Source organism: Siphateles boraxobius, unplaced genomic scaffold, assembly GCF_051911475.1.
Source record: "Siphateles boraxobius isolate OS27281-9 unplaced genomic scaffold, OSU_SipBor_1 55, whole genome shotgun sequence".
Lineage (NCBI taxonomy): Eukaryota > Metazoa > Chordata > Actinopteri > Cypriniformes > Leuciscidae > Siphateles > Siphateles boraxobius.
This window is the reverse complement of record NW_027509181.1, coordinates 3,393,558-3,410,814: the sequence shown is the minus strand read 5'-3', so window position 1 is coordinate 3,410,814 and position 17,257 is coordinate 3,393,558. Positions and strand designations below refer to the sequence as shown.

The 17,257-nt window shown below is 41.3% G+C and overlaps 1 protein-coding gene across 2 annotated transcripts in view; it reads left to right on the top strand.

The window, feature by feature from the left end:
- The window catches only part of avl9 (AVL9 homolog (S. cerevisiase)), a 101,240-nt gene that overhangs the window by 1,248 nt on the left and 82,735 nt on the right, over positions 1-17,257 (top strand). For both annotated transcript variants that reach the window (XM_077205884.1, XM_077205885.1), the window contains exons 2-5: positions 14,521-14,641; positions 16,197-16,282; positions 16,516-16,587; positions 16,665-16,754. In XM_077205884.1, coding sequence (XP_077061999.1) covers positions 14,521-14,641; positions 16,197-16,282; positions 16,516-16,587; positions 16,665-16,754 — 369 coding nt within the window. The remainder of the gene's footprint in view (positions 1-14,520; positions 14,642-16,196; positions 16,283-16,515; positions 16,588-16,664; positions 16,755-17,257) is intronic.

Genomic DNA, 17,257 nt, shown 5'->3' with positions numbered 1-17,257 from the left:
GGGGAGCAGGGAAAGTCACCATTCTCACCAGAACAGGTTATTTAACCATCCAAATTATTTCTAAATGCTTTTATTAAGTTGAAATACAGTAGTTGCCAAGTTCCCCTTTTACCTATTATGCAAAATTCACTTTTGCATGGTGTTTGGACATAAATGTGTGATGGCAGTGTGTGTACACAACCACCCTGCAGTGATAAATATCCACCCACTCCTTTTTTTGAAATCCCCATAAATCATAAGCAGTGTCTCCCAACGACCTGTTTTCTGAATGCGGCTTTAGTGACGTCACTAAGCCACAGGCCCCGCCCACAAGTGTTGACAGACACTGCCGTTAGAACCTTCCTGATGGAGTTCACAGCGAGTTGAGAGTTGTACACATGCGCAATTGCTGCACTGACGAGAATGTCTCCCAAGCGTTGTCGGTGTTGTGTAGCTGGATGTATTAATCCACATAGCTCTGTTTATTTACTGGAACGATAGGCCTAATGTTATTGATCATGGCAGAAATGAAAGTGAGAGCGCGCACTTTATTACAGTTTCAAAGGAGTTGTTTTACGGATATAAAGTTTACCAGTTTATTAAGCTCCCCCAGAAAAGGTGTGTAGGCTATATAATTGTTTACTGTTAGTTGTAACGAGTGTTTTTTGTACTTTTTTCTGTATTTGTTTGTGTACAGTGTTTGTGTATGTTGATGATAATGAAAGGGAGAGGGAGAGAGTTTATGGACAAGACTTTAATGCAGACTTCTTATACAGTGTTTATTTGTAATAGTGAGTACAGGCCGTTTGTGTTTGTACATTTCTTTGTAATATAGTGTGATGTTAATTTTCCAATACTTTTAAATATGGTTACAATGTTTATTTGTGCTTTATGTTTAAAAAGGAGTGCGTGTTATGCACATTTATTCATATAATTATTTCGCTTGGCATACCAGCGTGATGACGTCATCGCACGCATCGCATAGTAACCCGCGCGCTAGTGATGCTTCATTCGTAGTAAATGCAGAGATGAGGAGCAATCACAAATGCGTTCTTCTCTTCATTGTCTTGTTACTTACAGGAGTACTACAAATTTGGAGGCCCCGCTGGGATGATTGTTGGGTAGTCTGACTCCTTCATCAGCGAGAACTACCAAGTCACATTCATCTCTTACCCAGACATACAGCAGTGAGGCTGCAGAGTTGAGAGACAAGACTGATTTAGTGGTGCGTACGCTTGAGACACAGTGAGTTCAGAAGCGACGGCACCCAGGTCAGTGAGGTTTCAACTCTGGTTTTCAACCACCACTTTCAACTCTGCTAAATACTTAAAAAAAAAAAAAAGAATGGATGTGCTTGAAAGTCTTCAGGAGGAGATAGGAGAAAAATTATGCACACTGTCAAGAGAGAAATTAATAGAACTCTGCTCCTTTTTACACATCCCTTCAGTGAAAGATGTGACCCACCTCTCACTCATAAAGTATATCAGCAGTAATTTATTGAGGAGTGAGCTGGAAGAACTAGAGGATAGTGGCATGGCAGAGTTATTGTGTATTCATGAGAAGATAACTGACCTCACAGTGGCCACTGCTGACAATTCAGGAAAATGGGCGGAGCCAGGACACGTTGAAAGAGACATGAACACTGCCCAGGGACCAGTGAGAGAAACTAGTGCTGTAACTGAGTCATTTCAGGCTATGCATATTAATACTGCCGTTGCACACACCACATCGTGCAGGCAACATCAGATAGGAGGCAGACAGACCATTCACAACTGCCCCAGAGACACAGCGCGCCAGTCATTTGGCATAAAGAGTTTAAAATCTCAGGCTTGATCGGTGAACCTGGCCAAAAGGACCGATTATCATTCTGTAGTCTCGCTCGTCAAATCGAGAGTGGGCTGGGCAAGGGATATCCTGAACAGGAAATCATAGATGCAGTAATCAGATCCATTACACCTGGGCTTCAGCTTCGTAGCAATCTTGAAGGGAAAGCTGGTTTAACACTTCCTACTCTGAGACGCATTCTCCGTTCTCATTATCAAGAAAAAAATGCAACTGAATTATACAAACAATTGACCACCGAGTGCCAGCGTAGCAAAGAGACCCCGCAAAACTTCCTGATACGAGCTCTTGACCTGAGGCAGAAAATTCTGTTTGCCTCGCAAGAGGATGAATCTGGGCTGAAATATGAGCCTGTTTTAGTGCAGAACATGTTTCTGCATTCACTTTTAAAAGGCTTGCAAAACGACCGTGTTCAAAGCGACTTACAGCCGTATCTTTCTGACGCTGCGATCTCCGATGAAGTATTGCTAGAAAAATTAAATGTTGCATGCTGTCATGAGTCAGAGAGGCAGAACAAGCGGAAAACAGAACGCCAAGCTATTGTTCACGCCACCCAGCTTGATGAACCCGTCCCTGAACAAAGATGTCTGCCTAAACAGTCAAAGTTCAACTTGATGTCTCAGTTAAAAAGACTTAGCGATGACATTATGCAGATCAGAGAGCAAATTCAGCAGCCACAAGTTACATCACAACAGTGCTTTGCAGTAAACAATGAAGAGTTAGCAGTGACAGCGGCACGTCGTCATCTGCAGAACATGTCACAGATCAGCCAGCTGCCGCCAGAGTGGAGCCCAGTGCCAGGTCATCCAGCCCAGAGGCTGGATTCAGTCACACATGAACAACAACATTATCAACTTCAATCGCGACATCCACAATTTGGTGCTGTATCACAGCAACAGTACACGACACCACAACTGCTCCATGCCCTGACTCCTTTTGCTCAACAACAGCAGCCCCCGCGCCATCACTTTCAAATACCTCCCCAAGCCAGTCAGTCACTATACCCGGGCATACGACAGTACCCAAATGAACGGTCGTCGCACCCTTAACGCCAGTATCAACAGCCCAGAAGCCAGCAAGCTAGACAATGTTTTCACTGCCAACAGAGGGGAACCACGGAGCGGTGCACCCATTGCTATTATTGCAGCAGCAGCGAACATTATGCAGCTGGTTGCAGAGTACGGGATACGAGAAGCCAGAGAGAGATTCAGTTAAACGGGAAAGGGTTGCTCCAAAGGGACAGGGAGTGACCCAAGAGATGAGCACGTCCCGCCGACGCACAACACAACAGTTCAAACTCAGACTGCAATACCCTGTGCCTCATGACATAGATAGCATAATAACAGCCGAATCCCGAGTTAATCAAAATTCCCCAATAACTTCCCTAGTTGGCAGGCAATGCCTGGTGGCCTGCTATTTGCAAGGGCATGAGACAGAGGCTTTATGGGACATAGGCTCCCAGGTGTGTATTATTGATGAGCAGTGGAAAAACAGTTACATACCAGAAGTCGGACTGAGAGATATTTCCGAAGCCACAGAAACACTTGAATGTCTACACCTTGTGGCAGCCAATGGTACTGACATGCCATAAGGAGGATGGGTTGAGGTGACGTTTAAGTTGGCCTCCCCTGCTGAAAGAGTGAAAGAATTAGTCATTCCTGTGCTTGTTCTAAAGGGTCAGCAACTCCAGAAACCTATCATTGGATTTAATGTAATCGAGCAAGTGATGAAACAAAAAGATACAGACAATTCGGACAAAGTGACTAACAGGCAGCTGTACCAAACCGTTGTAAGCGCATTTCCTTACCTGAAAAGTGACAAAGTCCATACCTTCATCAATCTGGTGACAGCTGATGATCTCGGTGAGTATACAGCAAGTACTGCCCAGGGATCTGTGAACATACCAAAGCGCACAATCATGCAAATACAGTGCAAAGTTAAAATGCACTGTACTCGATTCCTCGAGTGCAGGACGTCTTAGATGGCCTGGGGGGCAATTCTTGGTTCTCCCTGCTCGACCAAGGGAAGGCGTATCACCAAGGCTTCATGACTCAGAGAGCAGACCACTAACAGCATTCACAACCCCCTGGGGTTTATATGAATGAATTCGCATCCCCTTTGGCCTTATGAATGCTCCAGCGGCGTTCCAGCGGTTCATGGAGAAATGTTTGGAGGGAATGAGAGACGAGAGCTGCGTGCCGTATTTGGACGACGTCTTGGTCTTCACAAAGTCATTTGATGATCAAGTGGAGGCAGTGAGGAGAGTACTGAGGCAACTATGTTCCCTTTGGATCAAACTAAAGCCACGGAAATGCGACATGTTCAAGAACGAAGTGAGATACCTGGGCAGAATTGTGTCTGCAGAGGGTAGTCGCCCGGACCCAGCTGATACGGCTGCTGTAACAGCTTTGAAGGAGAAGCGACCAGGCACTGTAGGCGAGCTACGTAAGATTTCGGGCCTGCTCAGCTACTATCGTAGGTACATAAAGGATTTTTCAAGAATCGCCAGTCCGCTGTATAACCTTTTGAAGGGCAAAGCCAATGATGGGGAAAGTCCAGCAAGGGCCAAGAAAAGGACAGAAAGGAACAAGAAGGGTTCTGGGGTGCCATCAAACCAGCGGATTGAGTGGACAGCGGATCACCAAGAAGTCTTGGAGAAACTGATTGAGTGCTTGGTCCGACCACCCGTGTTAGGGTTTCCAGATTTCTCTGAACCATTTATCCTGCATACAGATGCATCAAATCAAGGTCTGGGGGCTGTTCTATATCAACGGCAAGGTGGAAAGTTGAGGGTGATTGCTTATGGGTCCAGAATATTGACAACGGCTGAGAAGAACTACCACCTCCACAGCGGGTAGCTGGAATTCCTCACCCTAAAGTGGGCTGTGACTGAAAAATTCAGGGACTATTTGTATTACGCCCCAACTTTCACTGTGTACAGCGATAATAATCCGTTAACCTATGTGCTCTCGTCTGCAAAACTCAATGCAACCGGGTGTCGATGGGTCGGTGAGTTAGCGGACTTCCACTTCACAATCCGCTACCGACCAGGAAGAGAGAATGTGGATGCAGACACATTGTCAAGGATGCCGTTGGACATAGAGACTGTGATGAAAGAATACACAGAGGAGCTTCCATCAAATTGCATTGGAGCAATGATACAAGCGGTCGAAATTCAGGATGAACTGGGTCCCAACATGGCTGTCAGATGCGAGGATGTAATGGCATGGAGAGACACAGATGAAGCATCACCAACGTCTTTGTCAAAAGAGGAGATTCGACAGGCACAGAGTGACGATAAGGACATCGACGTTATCGTTGAGCATTTACAGTTTGGATCCCGGCCAGGCTCAGAGCAGAGGTGGGCAGTCAACCCAAGGTTCAGAGGTTTAATCCGAGGATGGGACAAGTTACAGTTAGATGAACATGGCATACTGTACCGTAAAACGTCACAGCGGACTCAGCTCATGTTACCGGCCAAGTTCAAGCACATTGTCCTGAGGGAACTACATGATGAGATGAGCCACCAAGGGCTGGATAGGACAACAAGCCTTATTAGAGACCGTTTTTTCTGGCCACAGATGCAGAAGGATATTGAGCGTTATGTCCTAATGGCATGTCCGTGCATTAAGCAGAAAAAAACATGCCGGGAGATACGAGCACCGTTAAAGAGCATCATGACAACTTACCCGTTTGAGCTGGTCTCGATTGATTTTCTCCATCTAGATAAGTTCAAAGGAGGATATGAGTACATTCTTGTCGTCATCGATCACTTTACACGATTTGTTCAAGCCTACGCTACCACATCAAAATCAGGCAAAACGGTGGCTGACAGACTGTTCAATGACTTTGCCCTTAAGTTCGGATTCCCTTCGAGGATCCACCACGACCAAGGTGGATAATTTGAGAACGAGTTGTTTGACCAGTTAAGGAAGTACAGTGGTATTACAGCATCGAGGACAACCCCTTACCATCCACAAAGAAATGGCCAGGTGGAAAGGTTCAATCGAACAATACTACAGATGCTCAAGACTCTGACAGAGAAAGAGAAATCCAATTGGAAGGAGGCAATTAACAAACTAGTCTTCGCATACAACTGCACTAAATGTGAGGTTACCAGCTTCTCGCCATTTTACCTGTTGTTTGGTCGCTCCCCAAGACTCCCTGTTGATGCGCTGTTCGGACATGACCAGGACCGCGGCACCACCAATCAGCGAGAGTATGTAGAACGCTGGACAAAGGGGATGCAAGAGGCTTATGAGATTGCACTGAACCACGCAAAAAAGTCTGCTGAAAGGAACAAGCAAAACTACGACCACAAAGTAAGATGTGCTGACCTGAACCCTGGAAGCCGAGTTCTTGTGAAAAATCTCACTCCGCGAGGGGGCCCTGGTAAGCTAAGGAACTACTGGGAGGACGAAGTTCATGTTGTAATCCGTCAAGCCATGGAGGATGTTCCTATTTACGAGGTGAAACCTGAGCAGGGAAAAGGAAGGTCAAGAATTTTACACAGAAATCTACTTCTACCATGCGATTACTTACCGTCATCCATTGCAGAGAAAAAGCACTCCACACCTAACCAACAGAAAAACAAAAGGGGTCAGCTTGGAAGGAACAGATAGTATGTGCCGGAGGCCAACAGTGAAAGTGATGAAGAGGAGTACAGCTTCAGAGTGGAATGCCAACAAAGAGACAAAAGGACAGATGGACAACATGAGACAAATAGAGATGTGTTATCAAGTTACTGAAACTTCAGTAGGTACCCATGAACTAGCTCATGAACAATATCCACAGTCTACCCAAGCTGAATTGGGAACTGAGCCTGGAGAAGAGAGACAAGTCAACGACACAAGAGACAGGGAGTAAGCCCAGGAGATTGGATAAACTGCTGAGTCTGAGGAAATAGAGTTAGTGGAGAAAGGAGCACCTGCGACACAAGAACAGAGAAACATGCACTCAGGGGAACAAAACAAGTTAACAACGAGAATGCGACGACCTCCAAAAAAGTTCACTTAAGACACCAGTATGTCGCAATGTGCAGAGCATGAGTGGTGACTATTATCAGGATTTTAGAGTCCCAAACACTTTGGCAACAATACCCTTTTATTATCACCAAGCCCCACCTTTTTGCTACTAACTGTGAACTACCATATATTAAAGTTAATCTACTGTTCTGGTCATATTACCCAAGTGCCTTTGGGGTACAAATAATATGGACTGTCTATATGGACTGTTGATATGTGGTCATACATACTGGAACATTTGATAAGCTATGAACTGCCCTTTCTAGTATGCACTGAAGAGCCTGGAAAACATATATGAACAATGGACAATCAATAGTGAACTCAAGTGAACAGCAAAGCAGACACTGCTATGCAATTTAGGGAACTTGGAGTGTTTTAGTGGCAGCTTTTACAGCCACGTAAAGCTGTTCTAAGCGTCAAATGGACTGTTCTCGTTTGGCATGGGTGAGATGTTTTTTTTTCAAGTTGTCCTTTCCTGACGACAATTCCGCCAAATGGACTATTGTTGCTGAACTTTGAGACTTTTGTCAATATATGACATTCGCCAATTGAATTATATGAAAAAAAAGGACTTTCAGTCTTGGGGCCATTGTAATTGTTATGATTCCATTGAAGAATGTGAAAAAAAAGTGAATTATCACCGTGGCATGAGTGTAAAAAAAAAAAAGAGAAAGATATTGGTTTAACAGAAAGCAAAATTGATTAAGATTGATTGAGAAGGGCATTGGTAGATGTCGGGACGACATTTTATCCTGTAGAGGAGAGTGTAATAGTGAGAACAGGCCGTTTGTGTTTGTACATTTCTTTGTAATATAGTGTGATGTTAATTTTACAATACTTTTAAATATGGTTAATTTTTATTTGTGCTTTATGTTTAAAAAGGAGTGTTTGTTATGCGCATTTATTCATATAATTATTTCGCTTGGCATACCAGCGTGATGACGTCATCGCATAGTAACCCGCACGCTAGTGATCATTCGTAGTAAATGCAGAGACGAGGAGCCATAGGCGCCGATTTATGTTTTCCTCTGTGGGCGCTCATGTGGGCTCACGCCCTTAAAAAAAAAAAAAAAAAAAAAAAAAGTAACGTTAGGCCTAGTCAAAAAATGTTTGCATTTCAGAACCGAACGAGAAACGCAGCGCTGCGTCGATGACAACTCGAGGTAGCCTATCGCACACCGGACGCGCACTTTGTCAGATTATGGCCAGCAATATTGTAATGTTATGTTTAAGGACATTATGGAATTAAGATAATGTCGCTAGGCTATGTTACGATTGTACCGTACAATTAAATACAACCCCCCGTCCGTTAACTGAATGAATTGAGAATATCACCTGAAAATCCGATAACATCAGCAATTTTCATTCAAGCAGCTGATTTCTGTAAATGAATGTAAAATAAATGTATATTGCAGCACAGGTTGAAGTCAGTACAATAACGACGATTTGAGACAAATAAATGTAAATTTAATATAAAACTATGTAAATCGCGCTCTGTGGCACGGCAGGATTTTGAACAAGGTCCTATAGCCGTAGCTGGGCGCCGCCGGTGTGTGTAAGTTACACTCATAGAGAATAATGTGTTTGAATTTTAAAAGACATGGCACTACGCGGCGCTGCGCTTCTCGTCCGGTGTGCGACCCCTTTTAGGAAATGGACAGCCGCCGACACGAACGCACACACCCATTTACTTGATAATAAAGCCGTAAAGTAGACTATCTTTCAACTCAGGACCATAGCTCAGGACAGCGCCACTTCTCACAAATACATACAGGATTGGAGATCAAAAGTTTAACTGACACGTAACCGCGTTCAGAGGCGTTTTCATCCGAGAAACGCTGTGATTGGTGGATAGGATATGGAGCAGGCGACTGACAGTGACATAACCAATCACAGTGTGACAGACGCTTCACATAGCACCAACTGCAATGTTTAATTTTAAATGAATGTAGCCTACTGGCAGTCTGGCACACACGTGGGTGCTCGGTATTTTCCGTGGGTGCTCTGTATTTTCCGTGGGTGCTCGAGCCCCGGAGCACTCACGGTATCGGCGCCTATGCGAGGAGCAATCAAAAATGCGTTCTTCTCTTCATTGTCTTGTTACTTACAGGTAACTGCAAACTATAATGAAAAAAACACTTCCGATTTAAGCATAAAACACTGTTAATAATATGAACGAGTTGTACACGTGTTTACGCAGTTGTTTTGCTAGATGAATAGTGAGTTATGAGTTTGTCATGTTGAGCACATGGTTAGCATAAATGCTCCGCAATTAACGGAAAAGTCCGCCACATAACTGGTTAAAGTATAAATACTATTCAAATCTATAAGGGATAATATTGTTTAGTGTTATAAATTATTTTTAGTTGACATACGTGGTCGTTAATCGGCGATGTCTGTAAACTGTGTAATGCGTTACATTTGAGTGATGTAGTTGAGTGAATTTCACGTGTCTCGTCATTCAAAGAAATACATCAGACAACGAACTTGCATGTGTTCTAAACTGAGAAAAGGGAGTGGATTCTTAATGTATTTTACATAATCATTCTCATGTTATTAGTTAGATAAAGGGTAAAAATGCTAGTTAAAGTGATATATACATATATATATATATATATATATATATATATATATATATATATATATATATATATATTATCCATTAGGGTGTCACTTTGGCAATTGTAAACCCTGAATATGCAAAATGTTTACAGTTGTAATATGTATATATTTTTATTGATTCGTAGTAAATGCAGAGACGAGGAGCAATCACAAATGCGTTCTTCTCTTCATTGTCTTGTTACAGTGATTTTCTGGAGTAAAATTGACGCTTCATCTTTTGTGTGATGTACAATAAACTTTATTGAACTCATCAGTATATATTTGGCCAACTTTCGGACGCGGTCCGCTACAACAGGCTTATACTAATAGTTGATAAAACCAAGATGGAAAAATAAGTTATAACCGTAATTAAACTAGACTATACCTGTTCTATCTCAATACAGCATTATCTGTCTCTGTGGGTATTATTGTCCGACTCCGGGTCGAAATGAACACGGCTACCGAGAGTTTATGTTTTGATATTATCATTCAGTGACATGAGATTGTCCTGACTGAGCGCAAGCTTGGAGGCTCCGCCCTCTGGGCTGGCAGCAGCTGCTCATTTGCAAGGGATAAACACTAAAATGGTGCGTTTTTCTGAGCCCCAAAAAGTGACTATTTAAACATGCTGTAAAAAATTATCTGTTGGGTATTTTGAGCTATAACTTCACATACACACTCTGGGGACATCAGAGACTTATTTTACATCTTGTGAAAAGGGGCATAATAGGTCCCCTTTAAAACTCCATGCTGTTCAAAAGTTTGAGTTTGTTGCCCAGCCCTATTTTGAACTGTGAGAAGCGTCAAATCTTACGCTAATCCTACATCATGTCAGGGGTTACTCTTTTGGCGCAGGCCGTCTACCAGAAGCTTTATTTCAGTCTTTAATATGGATATTTTTCTTACACAAACGCATCGCTTCGCTTCATAAGGCCTTTATTAACCCCTTGGAGCCGTGTGGAGTACGTTTATTATGGATGGATGCACTTTTTTTGGGCTTCAAAATTTCATCCTCTATTCACTGCCATTATAAAGTTTGGAAGAGCTTTTATATTTCTGCGCTACTGAATGATTCTTTGTCTATTGTACACATAAATTAATCGCCGCTCTAAACTAATGGATGCTGCATTGTAATGCACACTCATACAGAAGATCTTGTAACGCACACTCATACAGAAGATCGCGCATCACAATCTACAATGTAGCACCCATTAGTTTAGAAAGGCAAATAAACTTAAAGGGTTAAGTTCACCCAAAAATGAAGTATTTATTCACCCTCATGTTGTTCTAACCCCGTGAGACCTTCGTTCATCCTCGGAACACGAATTAAGATATTTTTGATGAAATCTGAGAGCTGGATCACTCCTCCATACTAGTCCTTAGGCTTCTTCAGGGATTGAAACTTGCCAGCCCCGAAAAGTCATTAAAGACATTGTTAAATAGTCCAAGTGACTACAGTGGCTCAATCTTAAGTTTATCAAACGACGAGAATACTTTTTGTGCGCAAAAACAAACAAAAATAACGACTTTATTTCAACTATTCATTTTCTTCTCTCTGGGCCTCGAGTCAGTTCACTAGTGTAATGGCGTAAGCTTCTGTTGTTGTACGTCACACGCATCACCCACATGACCAGCGTCGGCCAATAGTGAGCCTACGTGTGACGTAGCTCTACGCAATCATACTAAGTTAACTGACTAGAGGTCAACAGAGAAGGAAATTAATAGTTGAAATAAAGTCACATATAGTCACATATAATATTGAGCCACAGTAGTCACTTGGACTATTTTAACGATGTCTTTAATGACTTTTCGGGGCTGGCAAGTTTCAATCCCTGAAGAAGCCTATGGAGGAGTATGGAGGAGTGATCCAGCTCTCAGATTTCATCAAAAATATCTTAATTCGTGTTCCGAAGATGAACGAAGGTCTTACGGGGTAGGAACAACATGAGGGTGAATAAATACTGACATAATTTTAATTTTTGGGTGAACTATCCCTTTAAGTGTACAATAAGCTGTATAAAATGTGCATTCTCTCGATTAATTTTGAGCATCTGTAGTATAATCAAACATCTTGTGGAGTGCTCTCAGAGTATGCATTTATTTGTCATTTTAACTGTTTGGACAAAGAGCTTTAAAGTGGACTTCCAAGATTTCTTATCCTGTTGTGCCCTCTATAGGCCATGACCAGCGACTAGTCGTCGTCAAGCTTAAAGCGTTATGGCAGAGCATTAAAGACCACTAGTTGGTGCAACCCCTGTGCATTCAAGCTCTCTATTCTCTATCTATATCTCCCCCTAGTGTTCATGCTTAGTAATAACATCGCATACAGACACCACATTCCCTAAAAACGTAAAATAATTTTCCCTCTCTCCCCACTATTTTCTTTAACCTTGCAATTACAGCCTTGCAAAAAATCATAAAAAATTGTTTGTGTCCATATGGTTTAATTAAATTTAATAGGGTCAAAATTTCTAAATAAAATGGCAAATTACTTGAATACATTCTCTTTTTTTACTGTTTACAATTTGCTGTGTTTCCGTGACTTTACAAAGTATGCAAATATGTACGTGATTGGTTGTCTGTTGCTAAAGCTTCTAGCTTTAACATTCTAACACCGCATCATTTCACACTGTAAAAGTTTGGCACCGCAATACGGGGTTAACACTGCAAAAGCGGTGCTAACCCTGCTCCGGAGCATGGTTTCATAACCCTGGGTAAAAGCGGTGCTAACCCCGCTTCTAAATTACAAGTGTGAGCAAAACTAACTAAATTACGTTCCTTCACACGGGTTTAAAAGCGGTGATTAGAACGATGATAACAAGTGCAAGCAAAACTGGTGAAAATTGCACTTTTCTCTCATTCATTCGTAGGCTAGCCATTAGGCCTGTAGCGCCGCGTCGATGATGTCGACGCTTCGTCAAAATTTCGTCTACGTCATATTTTTTTGTCAACGCTTCATGTGTTTATTTTTTATTTATTTTTTTGCACCATTCCCGGCGGTACGTACAGCTCGCCACACACACGTGGGAGACCGAAACATTGCAGAATGGAGGACGAAACAGCAACCTCTTCACAGGATTCCAAAAAAAGCCATGCAAAAAGCCCCAACAAAAGAAAAAGTCCTAAAAAAACAGCTCGCACTAAATCATCGAAGGTATGGGAATACTTCAAATTTAGTCCCAAGCGTAAAGGTGTCGTTATTTGCGGTCTTTGCCAAATGGAGTTGACATCCCAAGTGTCCCGCATATTGATAGCAACTCCAGTCCCTGATGCCCGCAAATTAGTTAAAATCTCGCGGAATCTAGAGCTCGCGAGCTCCAAACAGTGTAGCGCGCGGCAGAGAGGGAGAGAGCGAGAGAGCTTGCGTGCGTGTGCAAATGTGTGTGTGCCTTATGAAGCACATGTAGCCCCCCCCCCCCCCCCCCCCCCAAAAAAAACCGAACAATCAGTTCGGATGTTTTTTACGAGCACTAAAAAACATTAAAATGAGAACCACGTCCAAGTGTGATAGGGCTCATTTGAGTACCAAACATTTTACAGTGTAGATACTCTGTAAGAACCAGATCAAAATTGTTGTGCATTGAATGTGCACTCCTGCAATTTCCATGTTACAAAAAATAATCGTTCAATTAGTCATTAGATTAGTCGACTAATCGATAAAATAATCGCCAGACTAATCGTTTAATTAATAATCGTTTACCCCAGTCCTACTAGCCATATACTGCGCACCCTGTGGGTAACCACCCCTCACTGTATAAAACACCATTCTTTCACCATAGTGGATTTGTGAGCCGGGCTATCATTTTTATTTTTTGTCCATCTCGGACTGTAACACCTCCAGGTTATGTCTCTATGTCTTGAAGAACATAGATAAATCCTATATTGTTGCAATCAAGTGTTTGTTGTCTCCAAAACGTCTTTATCGGCATATTACAGCGATCTCTAGAAGCCTTGTTTATGTAAAGGAGATCCTGGAATGTCACATGATATGGCTGTTCAACCAAAGCCACTAGACAAGCCTGCAACCTTTAGCCAAAAAAGCGTAATGGCTAATGCTAACGCTGCGGCTGTGTCGGTACGGCGGAAAGGAGACCAGAGGCCATTTTTCAATGGATGTCAATGGAGAAAAGACTTCACTACACTGAATAAACCGCTTTTGTGAGATAATAGCTTATTATTTAATGAATCGACTGCCTGTCCACTAATCTTCAACATGTTTTAAGCTAATCAGTACTTTTGTTGGGAATGTAGATTTTACTATGATATATAAGAGAAGGCAGATAAGGGAATGTCTCGACAGGTAGACTCATATACAGCATTACAATATTATTTAATATTCTATTCTCATGGTGTTTGGGTTTCCCTGTTTGCCTGTCTGACTGCCTGTTTTCCCTAGTTTGTTCCCTTGGTTACTGATTACATTCGCCTGTCAATCATTATGTCTCCCCATGTATTCAAGCACTGATTTTCCCTAGTTCTGTGTCTGGTATCATCTAGCCTATGTCTAAGGTTTAAAGTGTTGCCAGTTCTCCTGATTTTTCTTGTTCTGGATTATTGGACTGTTTTTGTTAGTCGTTTTTGAAGTCGTGTGCTTCACTACAGCATGCAGTAATATGGTTTCCTAAGTGTTCATGCATTTGATCTGCTGTTTTCTATGTTGAATTTTACAATCTATGGAAATTTGCAGTTTAACAAAACAGCACTTTAATTAACACAAAACCACCACGGTTCAGGGTACATTCTTATTATATTACCAATAACTTAGCTTGTCGTCAGTTATTTCTTAATTGTTTTAAGTATAAGCCTAGTCTGGTTTAAAAAAAAAAGTATCTGTACATTTTACAAACACCTGAGAGACTGCTCTGAAAAACAGCAGTAAAAAAAAAGCTCACACCACATGCCATGACAGGTTAACTTTTTAACTTTTTAAAATCTTTATTAAAATTGATGAGTACAAAGCTGTTCAAATATTTGAGCTGTGCTAAAAATATGCTAGATTTTTATAGTTTTCAGTTAGCCCTTTTTCATCATTAACCTCAAATCAGTCTACTGTTGTCTTTTATTTTTATTTCAGGTAGAATTCTCATATCCTCCCATTATTCCCAGTGCGGGTCATGACAGTAACACACTCCCAGAGGAATGGAAGTACCTGCCTTTCCTGGCACTGCCCGATGGAGCGCACAATTATCAGGAAGGTGAAGTCTATAATCTACACTACATTACACTTTAGTACAAATTGAGAAGAGTTTTTGAAATTCTACCTAAATAATTGTATTTCTTCAGTTGTATATTTCTATACAATCTGGTACCATTTGTACAAAATACCTTGAAAAGCCGATGTGAAATAACTCGAGCTCTGGTTTATTAGGGTTTTTTTAGGGTCTGTCACCTTTATGTTCAGTTGTATTCAATTCAAGGACTTTTATTTTGTTGTTCTTCCTGTCTACTGTTCCTTGTTCCTATTTGCCGCCCGCCACTCATCTGTCACCATGGACTAACACAGTCATCACAGCTATTCGTCGTTTAGTTAATTATCTCTGTGTATTTAAGTTCCTGCCTGTCTTCTGTTAATGGTCTGGTTACGTCTATGTTAAGTGTGCGTGTTGCTTCAAGTTCACTTATCTGTAGGTTTATTGTTATTAAAACTTTGTGTTGGAATATCTTTGTCTTCCTCCCATGTTTACCTGCAACCACCCTTGACAAATGCAGCATAATGCATATTTTTTAATTGACTTTTACACAAAGCAGTAGCGATACCATAGCTCATTTCCCTTTTCCTAACAGTTAATGTTAGGCTACACATTTATACACCATCATTCATATTCTTATAGATATGAACTACATTTTCTTAGCAGATCGATTTTTTTCCATGTGGCCCAGTCACATCTAGCTAACACAATATCAGGCCTTATAAGCCATTTTTTGGGCCAGGCGTACATGGGGATGTTCTGAAAGTCGAGAGGTTGTGAGTCCCAGAAGAGCAATCATTTGAATTTACGTTCTATTCAAAATTTGCAAATAATTAATTAACGGTCTATGCCATTTTGACATTAAAGCCAGTTGCGCTCACACCATGGCGGATTGATATTTACATGACGGAATTTGCAAGTGGAAAGACTGAACGCTTCTCCAGAGTGCAAATGGATCTGCTCGTGCACGAGGTTAAAGTGTCCAAGCTGAACATCTACGGGACAAGCCGGATTCCACCAAATATTTTATGTTGTAATCCATTAATATTTGGCATGTTTGTGTCCTGCTGCGTGTCCCTGTGTGTAATAAGCAGAGTGTATGCGCGTTGTGCACCGGCCTGGCTCATATTACTAATGCACCCATTAAATAACAAAAATAAAATACTGCGCTATTGACTTTAGACCAGGTTTTTGTTGGTCAATGGCGCAGTCTATTTCAGTTGCCTCAAAATAGCAACGCACCAACAATGCGCCTGAACACACCTCGTTTTCAGACCATGGGCGCAAATGCATTTGCTATTTAAACAACGTGGCGCAGGGCGTGAAAATGATAACTTCACACAACTTCACATGACACCGCATTGCGTTCGGGGCCCTTTAATCATTAATGTTCATTTTCACATCGACAAAAACAAATACGCTTTAGGCATAATCAATGGTATGTGTGTGTGTGTTTGTCTTTTTATATTTTACGTAGGATGGAGTGGTATGTTCAGACTGAGTATTTTATCAACATATCTGTTTTAAAATGCACATTGTTATGTTTTTTTTTTATGGACAGACACTGTCTACTTTCATTTGCCTCCTCTGGATGGACAGCTGAAATGTGTTTATGGAGTGTCTTGCTACAGACAGATGGAGGCTAAGGTTTGTCCACAATAATTTATACTTACAATGCTTTGTGTAAGACTTAATTTTTTAATTGAGCATAACCCAGGGAAATGCTGTCTGGTGGCATCATAATGATGTAAAACAGTTTCCTCAATCCAACATAAATTTCTCTAAATAAATAAATAAATAAGCAGGGTTTTTTTATAGATACTGTTCTCAAGAATCACATTATATCTAGTCTGATATTATTGCAATGCTGTGTATTACAGGCACTGAAAGTTCGAGAGGCAGATATCACGAGAGAGACAGTTCAGAAGAGTGTTTGCGTTCTCAGTCGATTGGTAAGATGCATATGCTAGAGAAGCCTTAATTTACATAAATAAATACTCATTATTAATGTTATGTATTGTTGTTTCAGCCACTGTTTGGTATGATAGAGGCTAAACTTCAGCTCATAACTCACGCTTACTTTGAAGAAAAAGATTTCTCTCAGATCTCCATCCTAAAGGCAAGATCTTTCACACACATTACATTTTCAGATATTTTAAGAACTAATACAGCTAGAAGATGAAATTAAGAACTCCAATCATATTAATAATGTCAGTTAAAAATATCTTGACCAGGGATTAGTGAACATGTCCCCCAAGCATTCCTCTTACACAAGGAGGGTATAACCCTATGTTCTTTAAACCAGTGGCTTCTAAATTAGGAATGAGCACAATGACTAATGTAAATGTTGTTTAAACAGATTTTTTTAGTCAACTAGTCAGTTGGTCTAAAATTAAGAAACCGTTAGTAAAGAGTAAAAAAAAATTCGCATTGTGTATATTTGTGTTTCATTTGTTGTACTAAATCTATTATAGCCAACAACAGGTAAATCTGACTCTAAATGCAGCTGGAAATATGGCATATGTTTGCAACGTGCTCTCATACATGCACGGCTAAAGTAGTTTCAGGCAGGTCTTCACAGCATTACAGTTCCATATCTCCTAGTCATATTATTTCATATTA